This window comes from Eptatretus burgeri, chromosome 15, assembly GCF_056783735.1.
Source record: "Eptatretus burgeri isolate ZD-2024b chromosome 15, Ebu_testis_v1, whole genome shotgun sequence".
NCBI classification, from domain to species: domain Eukaryota; kingdom Metazoa; phylum Chordata; class Myxini; order Myxiniformes; family Myxinidae; genus Eptatretus; species Eptatretus burgeri.
In genome coordinates, this window is record NC_140975.1 from 69,277,560 (window position 1) to 69,300,574 (window position 23,015).

The 23,015-nt window shown below is 40.2% G+C and overlaps 1 protein-coding gene across 3 annotated transcripts in view; it reads right to left on the bottom strand.

The window, feature by feature from the left end:
- Positions 1 to 933: 933 nt before the first annotated feature.
- LOC147012458 (1-phosphatidylinositol 4,5-bisphosphate phosphodiesterase gamma-1-like) overlaps positions 934 to 23,015 on the bottom strand; it is a 91,342-nt gene continuing 69,260 nt past the window's right edge. For 2 of the 3 annotated variants that reach the window (XM_085856720.1, XM_085856719.1), the window contains exons 28-35: positions 20,888 to 21,103; positions 16,596 to 16,744; positions 12,938 to 13,052; positions 12,548 to 12,715; positions 11,961 to 12,049; positions 11,085 to 11,320; positions 6,566 to 6,651; positions 934 to 3,130 (exon numbers count right to left, since the gene is read on the bottom strand). In XM_085856720.1, coding sequence (XP_085712846.1) covers positions 6,594 to 6,651; positions 11,085 to 11,320; positions 11,961 to 12,049; positions 12,548 to 12,715; positions 12,938 to 13,052; positions 16,596 to 16,744; positions 20,888 to 21,103 — 1,031 coding nt within the window. In that variant the 3' untranslated portion in view covers positions 934 to 3,130; positions 6,566 to 6,593. The remainder of the gene's footprint in view (positions 3,131 to 6,565; positions 6,652 to 11,084; positions 11,321 to 11,960; positions 12,050 to 12,547; positions 12,716 to 12,937; positions 13,053 to 16,595; positions 16,745 to 20,887; positions 21,104 to 23,015) is intronic. The other variant, XM_085856721.1, reaches the window with a different exon arrangement.

Genomic DNA, 23,015 nt, shown 5'->3' on the forward strand with positions numbered 1-23,015 from the left:
GCATGCGCCGGAGCAGCACGTCGCTGTGGATAAAAGGATTGGAGGGAGGGGGGGCAGCTCGTCGCTTAACCAGTAGAGTGGGTTTTCTGAGTTACAGTTGGTTTACCAACATTGGTGACCCATCACATGATTTGAACTTACGATTTTCCAGATCCGGGCCCTACTTTTGAAGTCTTGAACATCATTATAAGAGGAAGTGAGAAAAAGTTATTAGATGTATAACAAGCTCAAATGAGCTAAGATCCTCGTCCTCTTAATGATGACGTCATAAAAACGAATATGACGTCATTGTGATGTATCAGGTTTGCGATAAATTATCTGTGCTAATGCTCGGCTTGATTCCCACATACAAAATTCAAACAGCTTGCCTAGTTTCGGAGATAATGGTATAGGCGATTTCCATTAGCGACGATATTATGAAGTCAACTTTTTTTCAAGGAAGAATTTCCAAAATCGGAGATGGTTACCGCCTGCGCGTGGGCTTTCTGCATATACATGGCAAGTTTCACGAAGATCCGATGAAAACTCTGGGTTGTGAAACAAAAAATAGGAATGACGTCATAAAAATTGATATGATGTCATGGTGATGTATCATATGTGCGATAATTCATCTCTGCTAATGCCCTGTTCGATTCCCGCAAACAGAATTCAAAAAGCTTGCCTAGTTTCGGAGATAATTTTTTAGGCGATTTCCATTAGCGGAGATATTTTGACGTCATAACCTTTTTTCTAGGAGGAATTTTCAAAACCGGAGATGGTTCCTGTCTGCGCAGGGTATGTCTACATATATATGCCAAGTTTCAGGAAGTTTCGATGAAAACTGTCGGCTGTGAAACAAAAAAGTCCACAAGAAGAAGATGCAGAACAACAACGTGAGTAAGACTTAGAGATCCTCCACGAGGATCTAAAAATGTAAAGGGAACTGATCAAGTGTAACGTTTCTTTCATTCTTTATTTATTTATTTTAAAAGCAAGCTGCACACAGGCAACAATCCATGTAAACAATAGGTCTTGGTCAAAGTAAGTACTGTACTGTACTGGATAGCTTACATGCTGGTTTCACAAAATGAAGGTCATTGGAGTTGGGATTAAACAACAAAAAGTGATAATAGCATTAACCAGAAATAAACAAGAGAGAATAAAAAGAAACAAACGGACAAATAATTGCACTGGTTAATTATACCAAGTTAACTAAACAGAGAAGAGATAACATGATAAGGAAATTTGAAATTGAGTTTAATAAAGGATATCTGTGATAATGAGACAAACGATCAGAGAAAGTAACAAGTCATGAGAACGGCCTCATATCCCCTCTATCCCCACTTACAACGACAACTACCACTTGAACGAGCCCAATTATTCACAACTTCTGGTGGGGTCCGCCATGGGCTTTCTGGGCCAAGTCTTTCACGAACGGGCTGGGTTGGCCTAACGTTCGACTGGAAATGCAGGAAGTTTGCAATTTGTTTCGGGTGCGGTGACAACTCAACGACTCTTCGAAAAACACACCGTGGGATGTTTAACGTCCACAAACAACCAGTGCTGGCAGATGGGACTTCCGGCTTAACATTCACCCGAGGGATGGCACACGCATCGATGCCTCACCTTCCATGTAAAACACCAGGTTGAGAGTTTATAACTGGTCGAGATTCGAACCCAGGCTCGACAGGGGTCAGTGCAAATACCTCCAAGGTATCCCACAAGCCCAGTCAATTGCCATAACGATTTCCTCCTTTTTCCATCTTGAACTCCATAACATCCTTTTCCCAGAAAGTGAACCAAGAAGAAAGACCCACCAGGTTTGTCTGTCCCTGATAAATCCAGCACCATTTCCAAGCTGCCATCTACAGCAATCATAAATGTCAGAGTAAGAAATTTAATGACCTTCAACTCCAAAGACCTGTTTCATCCTTCATGGACTCACGAAGTCAACAATAACCAGACTCGGTTGTGTAATGGTTAGAGAGTGCTCTCGGAGTCTGGGAGGTCGGTGGTTCAAACCCTGACCGAGTCGTACCGAAGACTTCAAAAATGGTACTTGCTGCTTACTTGCTTGATGTCAACAATGAAAAGGTTAAAGAACGGACAAACAACCATAGCACAGGCTTTGATGGGTTCAATGACCTCTTGTGTTGAAGTTCCTTGTAAGGGAACAAATATTATATTATTTAACCAATTATGGCAACAGAGAGAGAAAAACTTTGTAACGCAATTACAGTGGTGTAAAGTGAGCAACCTGTGAATTTGTAAAGGGACTGATGTATACAAAACTAATTCTGATCGGATTGCAGGAATGATCAGTTTGGAGGAGAGGGAACACTGACGCTTTCCTTTGGTGTTGTATACATATTATGTATGCAGCAAACAAGAAAAAGGGGGTGGGGTGGGGGCTGTTGAATGATTAAAATAAAAGGTTGGGAAGTTGAAGAAGGAAAGGAAATAAAGAACACAAAAGGGTTTGTTTGGAACACAAGAAGAGTGTGCGACCAATGCTCCACAATTTTTGTATAAATATTATGGAAAGACTCCTTGTTGGAATTTCAATTACATCGATTTTTTTGTTTTTAAACCTCAGACCAGGTGCCACATACTGGAGGGATCAGGTTCTCCAAATGTTTCCTTCCAATGGAGTGCACACGTTCAAGGATTCTACGATGTCCCTTGAAAGAGCCGCCCTGGTTGAAATATTTGTACAAATGACCACCATGGATGGACACGTGATCCTTTCTGATGCATCACAAAAGCCTTCCAATCGGTGGTCTGATTACGATCAATTTGTGAGAGGTAGTACATACTCGCCGTTGCGCTCTCTTCCTAACAAAATGGTATCAGATGAAAAACTGTCATGATGGTGCTGCACAGGTAGATAATTCTACCACATGGTGCACCCTCCTTTGTGATGGCATGTTACGGTGATTGTACAGTTTGCTAGCAGTGTAGTTCAGGTATGTTAAACATCCTTTGGTATTTTTTCAAAAAGAATACAGCACGGTGGGCCAGTACCCTGAACCAATGCTTCTTCTTCTTCTTCTTTTTCTTCTTCTTCTTCTTCTTCTTCTTCTTCTTCTTCTTCTTATTCTTCCTCCTCTCTTCTTGTTGCAGTCCTTCCATCCAGGTGAAGATGGAGAGCCTGGCACAACAAGTCAAAGTATTGTTATTCTTAACTCCATCGAGTTGTGCCCTAAAACACTGCAAGTCACAATTCCTACCTGCTGCTAGGTATATCCTTTCCCTCTGCAACCACATGGTACAGACTCCCTGTTTAGGATTGTGTAGACTATACAGCAACATATTAACACTCAGACAAAGACAACACACTGTATACATGTTCTGAAGCATATATTTGACCAACCCACAGGTGTCTAGCTTATATAATTGTGCCATTCCTCCTCAACGTGCTATTTCAGTAAGACATGCCATTGATCACCTCTGTCACAAAAAACTAACAAGAAAAAGTGCAATCAGAGATTGCAGATCTTCGCCAGGACTTGTTTCGTGTGGCATTTGTGTACTGGTGCGTTACCTAATTAATAAGAGACATAACTAGAACTGCTGGCAGTGATGAACGGGTACCAAGACATCCCGTTTTGATGCAACTCCGCTTTGATTGGACACCTGACCTTGACCCATGACGTTTTCTTATTATTATTATTATTCAATTTAATTTATAATGGGATTAAAATAAATTAAATTCAAATCAAATGGAAGACCAAATAGGTATTGGTTTTATTTTTCAAATGGTAGTCCTGTGAGGAGTGCCAGTTGGCAAAATACGCATTAGGAAAAAATCTTGCCAGGCAGAGGAACAATTGTATGTGAACCAATACGTCTTGGCAATGAATCTTCGTCGGTGGATCGGTCAGAATGAAAAGCATCGTATCCAGCGCTTCGATCCGAGCGAATCCCTCGTCGCCTACCGGCTTGTTCATTTATTTGTCTGTCTGTTAGCAACTTTACGGCAAAACAGCTTTAGCAAACACTATCAAATGTAATCCACAGGTGGGCAATGAACCTTGGACGACCCCATTAGCTTTTGGGTCCAATTGGATCAAAGGTCAAGGTCAAGGTCACGAAAAGATCAAAATCGTTTTTCGCTCATAACTTCGTCAACAATGATCTGATTTATTTCAAACTAAGCTTATAGTGAACCTTATTCTATTTGTCACTTATAATCCTACCCATTCCTATCGTGAAAAATGCATATTTGTGAAGATCGGTAGGGTCCGAAGTTTTGGGGGTCATGGTCATCGGTCAAAATTACAAATTTTCCATTAAAACTAAAACATGGTTACGAAAATACAACTTTACAGAAAAACGACTGGCTCAAACACTGTCAAATTGTATCCACAGGTGGGTAATGAACCTCGGACGACCCCATTAACTTTTGGGTCCAATTAGGTCAAAGGTCAAGGTCAGGTCACGAAAAGGTCAAAATCGTTTTTCGCTCCTAACTTCGTCAAAAATGGTTTAATTGACTTCAAACTAAGACTAAAATATTCCTTATTCTATTTCTTATAATCAACATTCAGGTTAAGGATGTCTCAAATTTAAATTTGATCCCCAAAATAACTTTATGCCTTAAATGGGCGGGATATGTTGTGCCTGGTTTATTTTGTTTTACAGAAATTTAAGGCTCATGAGGTTTGTAAATACATTACATCTAGGTCAAGGACATGAGAAGACACGGATGAATCAACGTTATCAAAACGTTACATTTGGCACAAACCCAACACATCACATCACCCAAAGAACACCATCCCTACTGTGAAGTATGGTGGTGGCAGCATCATGTTATGGGGACGTTTCTCATCAGCAGGAGCTGGGGCACTTGTCAGGATAGAAGGGAAAATTCATCCATCCATTCGGTCCATACTTTGTGTAGAGCGTTGGTGCTGCCTTAGCAGTCTCCTAGGCTATTGCGCACAATCCTGGATGGGTCGCCACTCAGACAAAGGATACCAGAAAGCTGGTACTCATTTTGCCAACCTCAGAAGGATGACAGGCAGAGTCAACCTCACCTGGTATTGATTCAACAGCAAGCAGGATTTGAACTCAGGATCCTAGAATCCCAAGCCCACCACTCTAACCATCAAGCCAACACAAGGCATGCAAGGGAAAATTGATGGAGCAAAATACAGAAAAATCCTGGAGGAAAACCTGCTGCCCTCGACAAGAAAGCTGAAATTGGGATGGCAGTTCACCTTTCAACATGTCAATGACCCGAAGCACACATCGAAAGCTACATTGGAGTGGCTAAAGAACAAAAAGATAAATGTTCTTGAGTGGTCCAGTCAGAGCCCTGACATAAATCCAATTGAAAACCTGTGGCATGACTTGAGGATTGCTGTCCATCAGCGTTCCCCATACATCTTGATCGAGCTTGGACAGTTTTGTTCAGAAGAATGGGAAAATGTTGCCCAATCAAGGTGTGTAAATTTGGTAAGAGACCCATCCCCAACATACGTCCACCTGTAATTACTGTCAAAGGTGCTTTCACCAAGTATTAACTCAGGAGGGTGGACACTTATCCAACCAAGATATCCTAGTTTTGTATTTTTAATTAATTTTCTAAAATTTGTTGAATTTGTTTTTCACTAGGAAGTTGTGGGTTACGATGTGTAACTAAAGGTGGAAAAGTCTAATTTAATGCAATTTCATTCCAGGCTATAAGGCAACACAAGGTGAAAATTTTGAAAGGGGGTGTACATTTTCTATAGACACTGTAAATGTTCAGAGATACACGATATTCCACCCTTCTTAATTTGTAGAGGGGCTCGTGTCTGAAACGACAACCTTTTTCCCATGACGCCTAGTATACGTCTCTCAACATCAGTGTGGACTGGTCGTTGATGTCCCTCATTTGTTACACCGGAACTCCCCTCCAAATTCCCCCGTCCCCTTCCAACCCGTGAGAGATTCACCTGGTCTACATAGACCCCTTCCAAATAACAATAAAACACCCCCAAAATTTCACCATACATCTAGGCCAAGCTCGAAGTGCTGTTCCAGTCTGGCTATAATCCATCCATCCATTAGGACCATACTCTGTGCAGAGCGTTGGTGCTGCCGAAGCAGACCCCTTGGTTATTGGACACAATCCTGGACGGGTCGCCACTCCAACACAGGATACCAGCAAACTGGCACTCATTTTGCTGACCTCGGAAGGATGACAGGCAGAGTCAACCCCACCTGTTATTAATTCAACAGCCGAGTGGGGTTTGAATTCCTGATCATAGGATCCCAAGCCCACCACCCTAACCATTGAGCCAACACCAGGCTATAATACCATGAACAAACTAGCCGTAGTGGAGTTTCTTTTTTTAGGGAGAATAGCTTAAAATACTCCAGTTAAAAAAAAACACGAATGCTATCAGGTCACACAAAATGACAATAGGGAAACGGATTTCAGGTGGCTCATGGTGTGAACAAAAAACGAATGCGAGGCATTCACTCAACGATCATCGTACAAATTGGCCTAAAGTAAGACCGTTTGGCGAGAGATGGTGGTGGTGGTGTGCAAAGTATGTGACGAGGCCGCTTGAGACACAGTGAGATGTGAACGTGCCATTGTTTCCTAACTGATGTACCGCTCATCAATGTCTCAAGACAGCTCGATGCTGGACTCTCGTTGCTTGTTCCCGTTCACGCAACCTGCAGGAACACAATCAGATATGGGGGTCAATGTAGGGTCATGTGTTAGTGCTACCCTATTGTTGCAGTCAAAGTGGGGCATTGGATGTCATATCATCATAGTTAATTATTATGGAATGTATGTCTATATTTAATTGGTGCCAACAACATTTCTAAAAGAGAAGGGGGAAATGCCAAGAGCAGAGCGAGGGAGAAAATAAATGGAGATGAACAAACAGGGGATGTGGGTCACGAGGGGTAGAGGAGAATGCAGGGGGTGGACCAGATGGATACAGAAGCAAAAATTTTTTTTTTGTTGGGAGAGGGGTGGTTTAACAGGTGTAGAAAAGGTCATGGTTTTGGATGTGTGATGATCTGAGAGGCTGGTGAACAGCTGTCTTGATCACCTGGAAAGAAGTAATGAAATTGACGTGTATGTGGAAGTTGGTTGCACAGGCAGGAAAAAAGAGCAACAAATGAGTGGAGGTGAGCAGTGATTCTGGGTTTTGGTAGTTTTACCAGATGGGGGTTGATGGTGCACTATATGCACTTTGCAAATACATGGGGTGGGGGTTTAGGGGGGGAGGGGACAAAGCATGGAGAGGGCAGAGGGTGCAGGACCAGAAAGGAGGCAGAAGAAGACAGAGAGACCATCGACGTGTCAGCAATGGGAAAGTGATACGCCCATATATTGAGCTTCATTGCAGGAGATTCCAATGTTCTTGAAGACCTTGGTTTCCACAGCACCAAGCTGAACAAGGTTTGTGGCAGAGGAGCCAGCCCAGAGGGGAGAGCAGTACTCCTTCAACCTGTGGATGAAGGCTTTTCTAAGTTGACCTCCATATCTCGCATCGTGCGTTATGCAGTCTTTCCTTGGCACACCTGAACTTATAGCCACCTCCAAGGCCTTCATCTGCAGCTTGATGGAGTACTGCTCTCCCCTCTGGCCTCAAACTTTTCACCTTTGGATGCTATAGAAACGAAGACCTTCAAAAACCAATGGAATCTCCGATGATGAAGCTGAATCTCTGGGCCTGTTACTCTGGCATTGCAGATAGGTTGTTGGTCTCTCTTTCTAACGCCTCCTTTATGGTCTTGCATGCTCTTCCCTTTCCATGCTCTGTTCCCTCCCCATCCTCCATGGTTTCTGCAGAGTGATCATGGTCTGCTAGTGACCTGGACACTTGTGGTGAAACTCACAAAATCCAGGCTTACTGCTCACTCCACTCATTTTCTCCTCTTTGTTCTCACCTGTATAACCATATAACAAACTTCCTTAGTCTGTTCAATCCCATTCTTACCTCTATGGCTTCAGGATGGCTGTTCACCACCTCCTCAGTTTATCCCTCATCCATATTCATGACCTTTTCTTCCTTTATTTCCCCTCCTCAAGCTCACTCATTCCTTTCCAAGTTATTGTGTTTGCTTATGTCATATTATGAAAAGCATTTCAGACAACACACCTGAACACAAACCTCGACGGTGAAAATCACTTTACCTGCATCAATACACAATTAACAGCTCTGTGAAAGAATGAGATCACTCACAATTATTCCACAAACATCTGGAAGACTGGATACTCCAACTCACTCTCAGAGTACACTTGTGGGATTGACCATGAAAACAGCAAAGTTGGACAAAGAATAGTCGATTCCATGAATGAATCGTTTGAGATTCATAACAATACAAGGTCGTGTCACTCTTATCATATTGTTATGTTTGTGGGGCTAGGTGAAATGACTTTAGCTGATATAGGAATGCATAGCTCTGCATGGGAAGTCTGACGCGGTTAGGAGCAACAATGACGTCAGTTTAGATCAGGGAACCTGTAGTGTGAAGGTGTATTCCCCCCCCCCCCATACAGTGGGTGGGGGGGAGGTCATGATAATTAGCACAGGGATTGTGGGTGTTTTAGCAGGCCATGATGGAAATGGAGTCTGCAGTGAGCGCAGGATATAATACAAGAAAAATGCACCGGGGATGAGGAAGGGAGCTTTGGTGCTGAGCGTATCGGGCTGGGAGAACGACGTTGGAGCATGTTGGACCCATGGAGATCACGTTGACGAACTCAAAAGAAGGTTCGAGAAGGTCACGTGATCGGGGGTGATAAAAGAGGCGAGCCTGTGCTGGTTGCTCTTCTTCTTCTCCTCTCTCGCTTCTGCCTCGGTGCTTGATCTGGCATCGCCTCTCCCCACGGACTCTGCTTGATGTCTATCTCCTGGTCATGCGCCCCGCTTCAGCCTGTCCCCTGGTTCCATCGCCTCGCGTTGGCTGTCTTTGGAGCAGAAGGAGGTCGGCATTGGATACGGAGGGTTGCATATGAAGAGATTTGGTCAGCACTGAGCGTTTTACGCCAAGGGCCAGTGGACATTTTCCTGCCTTCTGCTCATGAGGGACCTTTGCCTGGTCAATGGACAGATAAGCCTGGCCTCTGGGGGATTTTTCTGGGTGTCTCGTATCTACCACTTTGTTTGTATAGTGCGTCTGTGTGTGGGAGCGCTCCATTTAGGCTTTTTTTATCTTGCCAAAACGAAGTTTTTGCAAGATATGTTAGTCAGCTTGTATGTTTTTTTTTTTTTTTATTTTTTTGTTTGTTTGTCTGTAATCACGTATAAAAAATTCTGAAGAGCACAGTTATCATCGGAAATTTTTGTAACTTCGCATATCAGAGGCCTATAGGAGGTCCCTTTCAGTGCACAAATTTTTGAAGGTCAAGGTCAAAGGTCAAGGTCACTTTGGCGCAAATCAGGGGAGTCGACGAAACCCTTATTTTTTGAGTAATTTTGATCGGATCGTCTTCAAACTTCATGGGAATATAGTTCATGGTCTGGCGCTCAGTTGATTAATTTTTGGTAGCGATTGGCCTTGACCTTCATGGTTAGCGCCTCAGGTCAAACATATTTGACCCCAAGGTCAAATTTTCAAGTTTTAGGAACCATATCGTGTAGTACCTCAAATTGAACACCTCGATGAGTGCTTTCTAGATATGTCAAGCTTGAGACATTATGACGTCATTTGGTGACATTATGAGGCAAATGCATATTTTTCATGGTTACTCTGTAGAATGATTCTCATCGGAATCTCTCGTAGGCAGATATTCCTCAAGGAGTCGCTCCTGGTGGATAGCAGCTCTGTTCACCTCAGTGTGACCTTAAAGAAGTCACACGTGGTCACCTTTTGGCAAGACCCTGGTTTATTTATTTGTTTATTGGTGCCTTCTATTTGCTTTTGCTTGATTTCTTTCCTTGTACATAATTGTTGAACATTTGATTATTTTATTTATTGTCGCATTTTCAGAATTATTGTGCATTTTCTTGGTTCTGGTGATTAAACTCGCAAAATCCCCCTGTCCAGTCTGCCTTGCTTCGCATTTCCCACCAAGAACTTGAATGCCTCAGCTGTAACCGGCTTCTGCTTTTACAGCCAAATCACTTGCTTGGACATCCGTGCACGGTCGGGTTTAACTGGTCATACACGCGACAATATGTATCAGGCTAAATAAATCAGAATTTGGGATGCGTGAAACTGCATTGCGGCAACATGCAAACGAGTTAAATGTAGAAATGATGTGGAAAAGCATTTCTGGGAAACGGGATGGAGCAAGAGAATGTGAGGGAAGAGAGGAAATTGGTTGGAAAGCACAAATGCATTGGATGTTAATTCGAACGGTACTCAGTGGAGCGCATACCTTCACCAGGCTGAACAGTTTATATTTTGTACCCCACTGATAGGCTGGATCTGGATTCGGACCTGAACTAAAATTTAATTGGCTTGTTCTTGTCACCTAATCAACTCACCCACCAAGTTTCGAATAGTCGATTCCATTAATGAATCATGGAGACGGAATTGGGAGGGATTGGTGAACAATAATTATTGATTGATTAATTGCACAATTAAAATAAATAAATAATAATCGTAAAATAATTAATTTCTTCATCAATTGGCTAAAAGCATACCGAAGTCATCCAAATCTGTTACTTTTTGGAAAATTGAGTAATGAAAAGATGAATAATTAATTGATTAATCAATAAATCAAAAAAATCAAAATCAAAAGTCCAAATCACAGCTTTCAAGCTCAAAAGATGCCTGAGATATTGGCGAGATGAGAAAGAAAATAAATAAGTAATTAATAAATCGATAATAATTAAGTAATTAATCAATTAATTGATGAATCAAAAAATAAAAAATAAGCTTTTTGCCAAAGCAAATCGTCACTTTTGTCCCCAAATTTCAGCTTCCGAACTCAAGGGATGGCTGAGATATCACCCGGACAAACAAAGAAACTAAAAACTGAGTACTCCCTTCCTTTGGCGCCCGGCGATGACGTTATGCATCACCTGGATGTGGAATTGGGAAAGAGCGGTGCACAATAGTTGCAAAACAAGTGGTTTGAGATGATGATTAAAGTTCTGCTTTCAAGAAAACCTGAAGACGGTACTTGAAGTCGAACATACCGCTGGCTGCGCCTGGTTGTGAGCTGCACCAGTTGCTCTTCAGCGTTTCGTAGCTCTGCAAGTCTCCGCATGTGAGAGGAAAGATTGCTATGTATGGTGGCACGACTTTCGATCCCAACATCTCCTTCTCCGTCCCTCTCATAGTCTCCTTCTCCATCATGTAACTGGAGAGTCAATTCTGCTGCTCTTTCCCTGAGATGTTTGATTGAGGTGTAAAGGCTCTGGTCCTCCTCATCCTAAAAGAAAACATGAGGAAGATGAAGTGATGTTTATAAATAGGAGAGGCTAGATTAAAGAGTCAGGATATAAAATGTTTGAAGAGTAGAAAGGAAATTGGAAAAGTTCAACATCAGGTTTTGAAGATGGATCCTGCTCACTAAATAACAGCAATGGGTACAGACTATAGAATGTCCACCACCTTAGAGTCTTGACTGCCTACCCATCTTTATTCCATCTTGTTTTTAGCTCACTTGGAACATAGTTCCGGGGAGCTTAAATTGGAACTTAGAACTTAAATTCCGGGGAATTTAAGTTACTTCTGATGTAACTTAAATGCTCTAACGGCGATGAGGTGCTCCATTTGAAACTGTTTGTTCAATAGTTGTAGCTTTTTGATGCCCTGGGTCCATAATAAAAAAATTTCTATTGGTATCAACTGTCAAAGCCAGTGACCAATTGCAAAATAATAGTAGGATTCTATTTTTGGTTGCATGTCCACCCGAGGTGGATTTACTGTCCACCTCATTTCGTGTTATCACATTGCAATGCTTTACCATTTTATCTCTTCGTTGGGATCGAGGGGTTGAGCCTCAAGAGCCGTCATAAAAAGAGTAAGAATGAAAAACAAGATCAAAATGGTTAATCATAGACACAGACCTTGATGTTCGTGATGGCAATGTGGACCAAGAGTGAAGAAAGTTCAAGGTCCTCGCTGTAGCTGTTCTTGAGAGGCACACTACGAAATCCTGCAGGTTAACAGCACATCGACCTTTTTATGTATTTTGAGAACTCATGAAAGAGCTTACGCGTGCACGCACACACACAATGTGCACATGCACATGCACACACACACACACACACACACACACACACACACACACACACACACACACACACACACACAACCACACATTGTAATTAATCATCAGGTGTATTTATGCAAAATGAGAAGATAGGAATTTCAAGGTACAGCCAGATGAAAATCAACAACAAAAGTTCAGGTGTGACATTTCAACCACAGAGCGGTCTTCAAATGGGACAAAGCAAAATAGAATGCACAACATCGATATAGCCCTCGAGAAAGGAGGCTCTGAGAGAGATACGTGGACGCACATGACTGAAATAGACCGCATGACCCACAACGTTACATATCTTCATAAGTGCCTTTGTTGGAATGCAGGGGAGTGGCAAAACAGGGTAAGGGGAGAGTGGTTGGTGCTGAGTGCAAAGATTAAAACAATTACCGGTTCGGATGCTCTTCACAGGGAAGGTGGCTTGTGCCAGGAAGTTGGGATCACTGAACATGTCTTCCTCGAACACGGCAAATCGAAGGAAGGCACAGCCTGGGTTCTGTACATCGAACACCAATGGCGTGTACCGGGCCAGCCACACCGGATTTAAACCATTGTCCTCTGCCAGGCATGATAATAATATGGCATATGAGACAGATGACATGTGAAATCGCAGTATAGAGAACATAGTGATAGATTGTGACATAATGCAGTCTTTGACCGTTGTCTGAATCAGATTTTTGGAATTTGACCAAAGAGCACAGTGGTTTTTGACGTGACCCTGGCTGATGAAAATTCATTCACAATTTACAACAACGCCATCAAGGTGAGGAGAGAACTTACGTACAACTTCTGTTTTGTATTTGGTACAGTCATACTCAGATCCACACACCTCCACCTCCAGGAAGGGACACGCGATACTTCGGCCATTTTTAGGCAGATGTCGAGCCCCAAACACCTGCACAAGACCACAATACACTAGTGTACTCATCCATTTCAAATTCCACTGCTCATTCAAATACGTCAACTAATTTAAAAGTTTATCTTCCCAATAACCCACCACTAAACAGTCCGACAGGATGGGGGGCAGAGGTAGCACACTTACCTTTGAGCAGTCCAGTCTGGATTTGATTCTCGACCAAACTAGAAACTGTCTGATTGAGGCTTCAAATGCAGAGAAATTCATCAATGAGTGTGCAGTCGCTTAAATGGATGTTAATATGGTCAGCATGGGCTGGACAACATGAAATGTCCCTTGTTGGTGTCTCACAAAAACGAGGGAATCGTTTCCGACATCTGGAACAAATTCTCTCCCGATCTGCAGGAGTCATGGATCAGTGTTGCAACCGTGGCTCAGTCGTGATCCAACCAGCAGGTCAAAGTCATAATTGACTACCAGTCCAATATGCTTACAGTTATGACAACAACTTCTACACATGTTATCTAATCATGAAACTAATGTCCCATTCATGAATCTGCATTATTTCCATGTATTCTTGCATCATGTAGTTGTGGTGATCACCAAGAAAAAACCGTCTTCCAAATCTCATCCTCTTCATTTGCTGTATCTCCTGCGATCCATGCTGCTGCATCCCCACTCCGCCCCACCCTCTCAAATTGAGGCCAAAATACTGTATTTTTACCTCTGCCACCGAAGGTGGACGGAGGTTATGCTTTCCACAATGTCTTTTTGTCTGTCTGTGAGCGGGATATCTCAAAAGATTACTTCTGATCACAGAAAAAAAAATAACAAATCCTTACTTTTTTTTAAATATCTGGATGATCAACTGGTATTTTTTTATTTTTAATTTGTCAAAAGGAACATTTCTATTGGGAACTTTTGGAAATGAATCTTGGAAACTCAATGGCAGGAGAGGATGTAGAGAGTTATTGGTACTCTTTAAAAGATGGGTTGCTACATGGTGCTGATAAAACATGTGGCTGGTCGAAGGGCCCAAGTAGACATGAGGCTACATGGTGGTGGAATAATGAGGTGGATAGGGCGATTCAAAAAAAAAAAAGAAGACTGTTTAGGATTTGGAAAAAGTTTGGGGATAAGGAGGAATATTTAGTGGCTAAACATAGGGGCAAGAAGGGAAGTTTACAAGGTTAAAAAAATTAGTCCAGGATTCACTTTCATATGTGATAAATAATGCAGATAGTGGAGGGGAGATATTTAGGATAGCAAAGCAAATGATCATTCAAAATAAGAATCTTGTAGGAGAACAATGTGTGAAGGATGATATGGGAAATGTACTGGTTGACCATGGGGAGATTAGAAATGCTTGGAGGAGTTACTACGAGCACCTGCGAAATGAGGAGCTCCCTTGGAACAGGGATATTGTGGAGGCAGTGGAGCCGGTGCAGGCCAACCACCTAAAGATAAAGAATGAATGGGTGAAAAAAGCCATCGATGAAATGAAGAATGGTGAAGCGACGAGCAGCACTGGTATTGTCACAGAGATGCTGAAAGCATCTGGTGATATTGGAGTGAATTTAATCACTGAATTGGTAAATTCAATCATAAGGGAGACATCTGTCCCAGATGATTGGTCCCAGAAGAGTGTAATGGTGAATATTTATAAAGGGAAGGGTGACGCCTTAGTTTGAAGCAACTTTAGGGGTATGAAGTTGCTGGACCATGGAATGAAAGTGGTCGAGTCATGGATAAATTACTAAGACAGAGTGTTAATATACACGAAATGGAATTTGGTTTCATGCCAGGAAGGGGCACGATGGAGGCAATTTTTATAGCTCAGCAATTACAGGAAAAAATATCTGGAGAAGAATAACCAACTGTACTTGATATTTGTGGATTTGGAGAAGGCGTTTGATAAGGATACCTCTGGAAGTGGTCCATGAGAAAGTTACGTGTGGAGGATTGGTCAGTTAGGGTAGTCATGGCAATGTATGATGGCTCAAAAACTTCTGTGAGGGTAACTGGGGTGCAGAGTGAGGATTTTGAAGTGAAAGTGGTTGTTTATCAGGGGGTCAGTATTGAGCCCCTTCTTGTTCATCATGGTTCTTGAGGTTATATGACAGGAATTTAGAGAAAGCTCACCTTGGGAACTCCTGCATGCTGATGACTTAGTGCTGATGGCTGACAGTGTGGAAGAAGTAATGGGTAAATATACAGTATGGAAGGGGGGTATGGAGGCCAGAGGACTGAAAGTGAATACAGGGAAAACAAAAGTACTTATTAGTGGTGTGGGAGAAGGAAGTGTGGGAAAAGGGGGAGGTGGCCCTGTGCTGTCTGTATAAAAGGTGTGTTGGTAGCAATTCAATATTGTGTATATCCTGCAACTGCTGGGTGCACAAGAGGTGTCGTGGCATCAGGGGTAGACTGCAGGTGGTTCCTGACTTCAAATGTATGTTTGCACAGGCAAACAAGTGGCTCCGGTTAGAGTGGAAAGGTTAGTTTATGGGGATATATCCCTGGAATGTATAGATAAATTCTGTTACCTTGGTGATATAATTGGTGCAGGCGGTGGTGTGGAAGCAGCAGTGAATGCAAGAATTAGATGTGGCTGGAGGAAGTTTCGGGAGTCGTTACCCCTATTGACATCGAAAGGGACATCTCTCCAATTAAAGGGAAAACTGCATGCAGCTTGCGTTAGAAGTGTGATAGTGTATGGCAGTGAAACATGGGTGATCAAAAAGGAGGACGAACGGAGGTGTAAACAAAATGAAATGAGAATGGTAATGTGGATGTGTGATGTTACACTGAAGGATAGGAAACCAAATGTGGAAATGGAGAGATAGGTTAGGTATAGAAAGCATTACTGAGGTTATGCGTAGGTGTAGGTTGAGATGTTTCGGACATGTGGAAGGGATGGGGGTGGGCAGCTGTGTGAAGAGGTGTACAAGTATGAATTTGAATGGAAGGAGAGCTCGAGGCTGTCGGAGGAAAACGCAGGATGTGTTGCTGAAAGATGATCTTAGAGTTAAAGTCCCAGTAAGAGGGCTAGCAAGGGATCGTGCAGCCTGGAAAGCAGCCATTAGGTGAACCATAGCTGATACATGCAAGCATGGAAACGGTCATAAAACGATGATGATGATGATGATGATGATGATGATGATGATGATGATGATGATGATGTTGTGACCAGTCAAGGACAGCAATGCACATTTTTGGTCAGGATTCCAATTTGGATCCGGATACTATAATTTTTACAAGTAATTCTTCACCGTTGAGAGATGGGGCCAAACACGATACACAGCACTATATTTCAAAAAATTTTGGATGAACTTGGGAAAAACTTGGTGAACATGTTGGGTGTGTGACGAGAACAAACTGATTGGATTTCGGTGAAAATCCCAACCTGCGTACATTAGAATTTTTGAAGTGATTCTTCATAATCGAGAGAGAAGGCCAAAACATACATTGCACGATGTCTCAAAAAGTTGTCTCGTATGTAATTAATAGATGGAGCGAAGTGTGATTTTGCAACTATCTTTCCAAAGTAGATTATAATTTCATTATCACTCTTTTACAACTTGCCATGATTTGTAGACTGAGAGTCTCTCCAGCAGGAAGTGTTTGAGGATCCAAAGGGTCAAATCTGGGGCTCCTCATGGCGGCAGATTGTAGCACATATCCACTACCCCCACTGAGTGAAAACAAGGCCTGGTTGAGCTGCATCGATTTGTCTGTGGGATGAGGAAAATGTCCAGAACAGAGCATATTCAGGTTTAAAGGTGTGGTCACAATCAGTCGCACAAGCACAAGTAAAAACATGTTTGGACAATTGTAAAACGTCTGGCGAATTGGTCTGCCTGGAATGGTAAAGTTTGTTAATCACAACAAGGGTTGCGACGACACACCATCCAATTGCCATGTTCTGCTGCTGACACCAGACGAGATGAGGATGTGTTTATAGAACTCGCTGCTCAGGCTACCCTGGGACCTGCAGGCGCGATTGGCTTAGTGAGATGTGCAGCTGGATGAGACGATAACATGCAAGCAGGTCCCAAAATCAGTCAGACTTTTCATTTACTACCCGTCTACCTTCTTCCTGGTTATTATTAGTCTTGCCAATTTTTCTGCAATGTTGACCTTTTGCGGTGAATTTAATTTTTTTTTTTTTTTTAACAAATACTATGTTCCCCTGTTCACCAAAAGTGCAACGAATGACGTGTGACCTGGAAATGTAATATAATCCAATTAGTTAATGATGATAAATAACACGTAAACTCGAACGGCACTGGGTAGAGTGCATAGGTCTCGCCTCGCGCGCTCATTCTGAACAAACACACCACCATTAACTATAACACGCTACTATTGAGGCCCACTGTTATTATGGCTCATATACCCGTATCATCCAAACGTCCTATTCTGTCACTGCCATTATCCGTAGCTTTATTGATTAATTATTGATTGATTGAATATGAGGATATCTAACGACCACTTTCGTGCATATTAAGGCCAAATTGTGTCAATGAAGATGAATGTGAAAAAAATTCAAACTCTATTCCCGATGGCGAGTCGATTGTGTACGAAGTTTTTCATTGATCAGTTAAGTGGTTCTGGAAAAGATTTTTTTTAAACCATGTGACCGATGACATCACACATTTAATTCTTCACACATCAGGTTGTCGATCAGATATATGAAATTTCAGATTTTTTTGGGATTTGGATTTTGATTCAATTATGGCTGGAATACCACTTCACCGATCCATCCATCCATTGGGACCATACTCTGTGCAGCGCGTTGGTGCTGCCTAAGCAGTCTTCTTGGCTATTGGACACAATCCTGGACGGGTCGCCACTCCGACACAAGATACCAGCAAGTTGGCACTCATTTTTGCTGACCTCGAAAGGATGACGGGCAGAGTCAACCCCACCTGGTATTAATTCAATAATTCACCTGGTCAACCCCACCGAAGACATTAGGGATTAAATAAATTGCACTTTAAATATCCTTGTTTCATGTCGTGCGCTGGTGTCACCTGTTACTCATAAACAAGTGGTCATAGTGATCAATTTAATTGTCTGTCGCGCTCCCCTCCGGGTATTTGCCGTGCACTCGACCTGAGGCATGGAGACCGCACGTAACAATAACAACCGTTTAAATTTTGTAAATAACAACTATTTAAATATGCATTTCAATAACACTGAACAACAAAATTTTTTTACTGGAGATGTGTAAAGTGATTTAGACTAATTTGGGTACGCTGATTTCAAAAATCATAACCGTTTTGCTGTATCACGTCAGGATTTTCAGTAACAGAAATATTCCCATTGCCTAGAAGTCAGGATTTCAATGAAATTTACAAAAATTCATTTATTCATTTATTTCATCATGAATGCTTCAAAATTATAGAAATTACAGAAAAACTCCACTAGAATGTAATTAAAAATGCTTTAGGCATTTGGCTTTGCGTTTGTGCTGCTCTGTGTCAGTTTCACGATGCAGGAACCAGCAGTTTAGTGAGGATCAGTCCAGTACTTTTCGTGTGCATAGGTCACAGAGAAACACACACACACAGACACACAGACAGACACACTTTCAAATATATATATATATATATATATATATATATATATATATATATATATATATATGTCTCTTGTACTTGTTAATGACAAGATCTAAATACATATTTGTTAATGACAAGATTTAAATACTTATTTGTTAATAATCTTGTCATTAACAAATAAGTATTTAAGTCTTGTAATTAACAAATAAGTATTTAAATATTGTAATCAACAAATAAGTATTTCAATCTTGTCATTAAAAAATAAGTGTTTAAAACTTCTCATGAAAAATAAGTATTTAAATCTTCTAAATAACAAATAAGTATTTCAATCTTGTCATTAACAAATAAGTATTTAAATCTTATAATTTACAAATCAGTGTTTTAATCTTGTAAATAACAAATAAGTATTTAAATATTGTAATCAACAAATAAGTGTTGTAAATAACAAAAAAGTATTTAAATATTGTAAATAACAAATAAGTATTTAAATCTTGTAAATAACAAATAAGTCTTTAAATCTTGTAATCAACAAATAAGTATTGAAATCTTGTAAATAACAAATAATTATTTTAATCTTGTCATTAACAAATATGTATTTAAATCTTGTAATCAACAAATAAGTATTGAAATCTTGTAATTAACAAATATGTGTTTAAAGCTTGTAATTAACAAATAAGTATTTAAATCTTGAAATTAACAAATATGCATTTACATCCTGTAATTAACATATAAGTATTTAAATCTTGTCATTAACAAATATGTATTTAAATCTCGTAATTAACAAGTAAGTATTTAAATCTTGTCATTAATAAATAAGTATTTAAATGTTGTCATTGACAAATAAGTATTTAAATCTTGTCATTCACAAATATCACTGCTCACCTTAACTCTTTCATTACTTTTTTCCCGCCTTTGGAATAAACCCCCTCACTCTGTTCAATCCCATTCTTCCCTCCAGGTCTTCAAAACAGCTGTTTCCCACCACCTCTCATCGTCCCCCATCCAAATCTTCAATCTTTTCTACCCCCATTAATCCACCCCAAACCCACCTCCTTCAAATTCCCTGCTTTCCTTCCTTAAAGTCCCTGTAATGTCCATCTTGTATACCCCATGTTCCCCACCCCATCCCTCTCCATTCCACAGATCTCCTAATGTCTCTGTTCCCCACTGTTTTGTCCTTCCCACTCCCGCCCCTCTTGTCTCATGCCCCGCTTGCTGTGCATTGTGTGTTCGCTCTCATACGAGCCTCGACAAGGTATACAAAAAAAAAGTATTAAAATCTTGTAATTTACAAATCAGTGTTTAAATCTTGTAAATAACAAATAAGTATTTAAATGTTGTAATTAACAAATAAGTGTTGTAAATAACAAATAAGTATTTTAATCTCGCAATTAACAAATAAGTATTTAAATCTTGTAATTCACAAATAAGTATTTAAATCTTGTAATTAACAAAAAAGTATTTAAATATTGTAATAAACAAATAAGTATTTAAATCTTGTAAATAACAAATAAGTATTTAAATCTTGTAATTAACAAAAAAGTGTTGTAAATAACAAATAAGTATTTTAATCTCGCAATTAACAAATAAGTATTTAAATCTTGTAATTCACAAATAAGTATTTAAATCTTGTAATTAACAAAAAAGTATTTAAATATTGTAATAAACAAATAAGTATTTAAATCTTGTAAATAACAAATAAGTATTTAAATCTTGTCATTAACAAATATGTATTTAAATCTTGTAAATAACAAATATGTATTTAAATCTTGTCATTAACAAATAAGTATTTAAATCTTGTTATTAACAAATAAGTATTTAAATCTTGTAAATAACAAATAAGTATTTACATCTTGTCATTAACAAATAAGTATTTAAATGTTGTAATTAACAAATAAGTGTTGTAAATAACAAATAAGTATTTAAATCTTGCAATTAACAAATAAGTATTTAAATCTTGTAATTAACAAATAATATATAAATATTGTAATAAACAAATAAGTATTTAAACCTTGTCATTAACAAATATGTATTTAAATCTTGTTATTAACAAATAAGTATTTAAATGTTGTAAATAACAAATAAGTATATAAATATTGTCATAAACAAATAAGTATTTAAGTATTGTAATTCAAAAATAAGTGTTTAAATCTTGTAATAAAAAAATAAGTATTTGAATCTGTTAATTCAAAAATAAGTATTTAAATCTGGTAATTAACAAAGAAACATTTAAATCTTGCATTTACACATTCAAAGTGACAACAGTTAGCACTTGTTTTTCCTCTTTGGATGAGAACAGTATAGTTAACAAACCTGATGTCTGGAAGTTAAGGGCGACCATCTGTGCTCCACACGCCCAAGCAGGGAGAGGGTCATAGTTGGAGGAGTCTATGCGTTGACCCTTCGGGTAAATACGTGTCATGTTTCGTTGGTTCTGATGGAGGAACAGCTGAGCATTGGGACGACGCAGCCACCGATCTACCTTGGTTTCAGGCAGCGAGGACATCTCACGACAAGTGAGTTTAGGAGCTGAGATCAGAGGACACCATAATTATTATCATGATTACTGTAATGATCAAGACATAGTAGGCAGCTGATAATATAATGCAACTCAATTAAACCAAGTTCATTGATATGCCAAGAAAACCCATGAACCAGTTTTTTTTTTTTTTTTTTTTTTCTCTCTCTCTCTCTCTCTCTCTCTCTCTCTCTCTCTCTCTCTCTCTCTCTCTCTCTCTCTCTCTCTCTCTCTCTCTCTCTCTCTCTCTCTCTCTCTCTCTCTCCTCGAAAAACATACCAAGCTGTTTCTGTCCCCAATTATGCTTTGTAGTGTGTGTCTGTGAATGTATGTTGCTCTTCATAACTTAAGAATTCCATTCACATGATCATTTGATCCACCTGGTCAATTTTTTTGGAGTACAAAACCTGATGCCCAGACAGAAACCACACTCTGTGATAGCAAGCATAATAAGCTGCTGTGAAGGAACCTCCAAGAAGACAAGACCAGGTGTTACCTGCAAGTCAGGGCAGGAATTTTTTAATTGTTCAGGGTGCTGGTGTCAACTTGCTTACTCCTCACAATGGACACGAATGATCTTTAACATCCACCACGTAATGCTAACAGACAGGAACTTGAGAGTAAAAATCCTGAACAATGATAGAACCAGGGGCCACAGTCTGAGAGCACAGAGGACAGTTAGGATGTAAATAACAAATAAGTAGTCAGGTAGGGGTCTTTCACTCAAAAAGCAGTTAATGCATGGATGGAATGGTATGCATAGAAAGGTAGTGGAAGCAGAAACAGTAGATAGATTTATACTGGCATTAGATTGGCATCTCGAAACATTGGGGAGAGAGGGGCATATGGAGTTTGGAAGGAATGGTAAGTAGCTGGGTATGGATCATTGATTGGATGCCTGTGTGCTGACTGTAATGTCTGTGAAAGGGTCTTATCAAAAGGTGAATGTGCTGTCGTTGTTTGTTCATTTCTCATCCTACAGCATTGTTAATCCCACTCCCAAAAAATTATTCTGAGAAAAAGCATAAAATGCATATAAACAAAAAATAACATACTGGTGATGTTCCTATGCCACTCATTGTTCTCCCCACTTCCCTCTCCCCCCCACCCACCCCCCATTTAAAATAAGTAAATAAACTGAATGTGAGTATTAAGGTGGTGTTTATAGAGCAAATGCAAGAAGGTCCAAAATGTACAACTCTTGTGTTCCTTTCATCAAACTAAAATACGCAATTTGGTGTCTGTCTGTCTGTCTTATTGACCATGATATATTTGGTCGTTACTTATCCAATCTGAACCAAACTTGACAGGAGGACTAAGGGTCACACGATGGAGGTTGCAGCAACTTAATTTGCCCCCTCCCCCAAGGGGGTTTTCTGCCTTGGGCGAAATCAGTGTTAAGATGTACATCTGTGTTAAAATAGCTAATCATGGCATTTTTCCAAGACCGCTTCTAAAAAGATAAGTAATAACACGAATGATAATGGCATCATATTAATGTTACTACAAAACAATATCAATACTAATAATATCCCCTCTCCACAAGGGTTTTTTCCTCCTTGGACAAACGCCGTGTTAACCTGTATAAATAGCTTATTGCAGCATTTCATGGGGGCACCTCCACCAGAAGTAAAATATATTATAAACCACAAACACGTATGATTACCTTTTTAAACTGTTGCTACTGCTGTTTAACACTAAACTTAAAGGGAAGAAATCTGACGTTCTTGAAGCATTTTATGCTTATCGGACCTGAGCCTAGACCTACTGTAATATACTGTATAGATCCACTGTAACCCCAGACAGGATAATAACATGACCTTTCCTGCCACTCCCATCGGGAGTGGGCGTACTAGAATTCCAAATTACCATTTCTGATATTCCAGAGCTCGTTTGTCATTTTTTGAAAAATCTGCTTGTCCA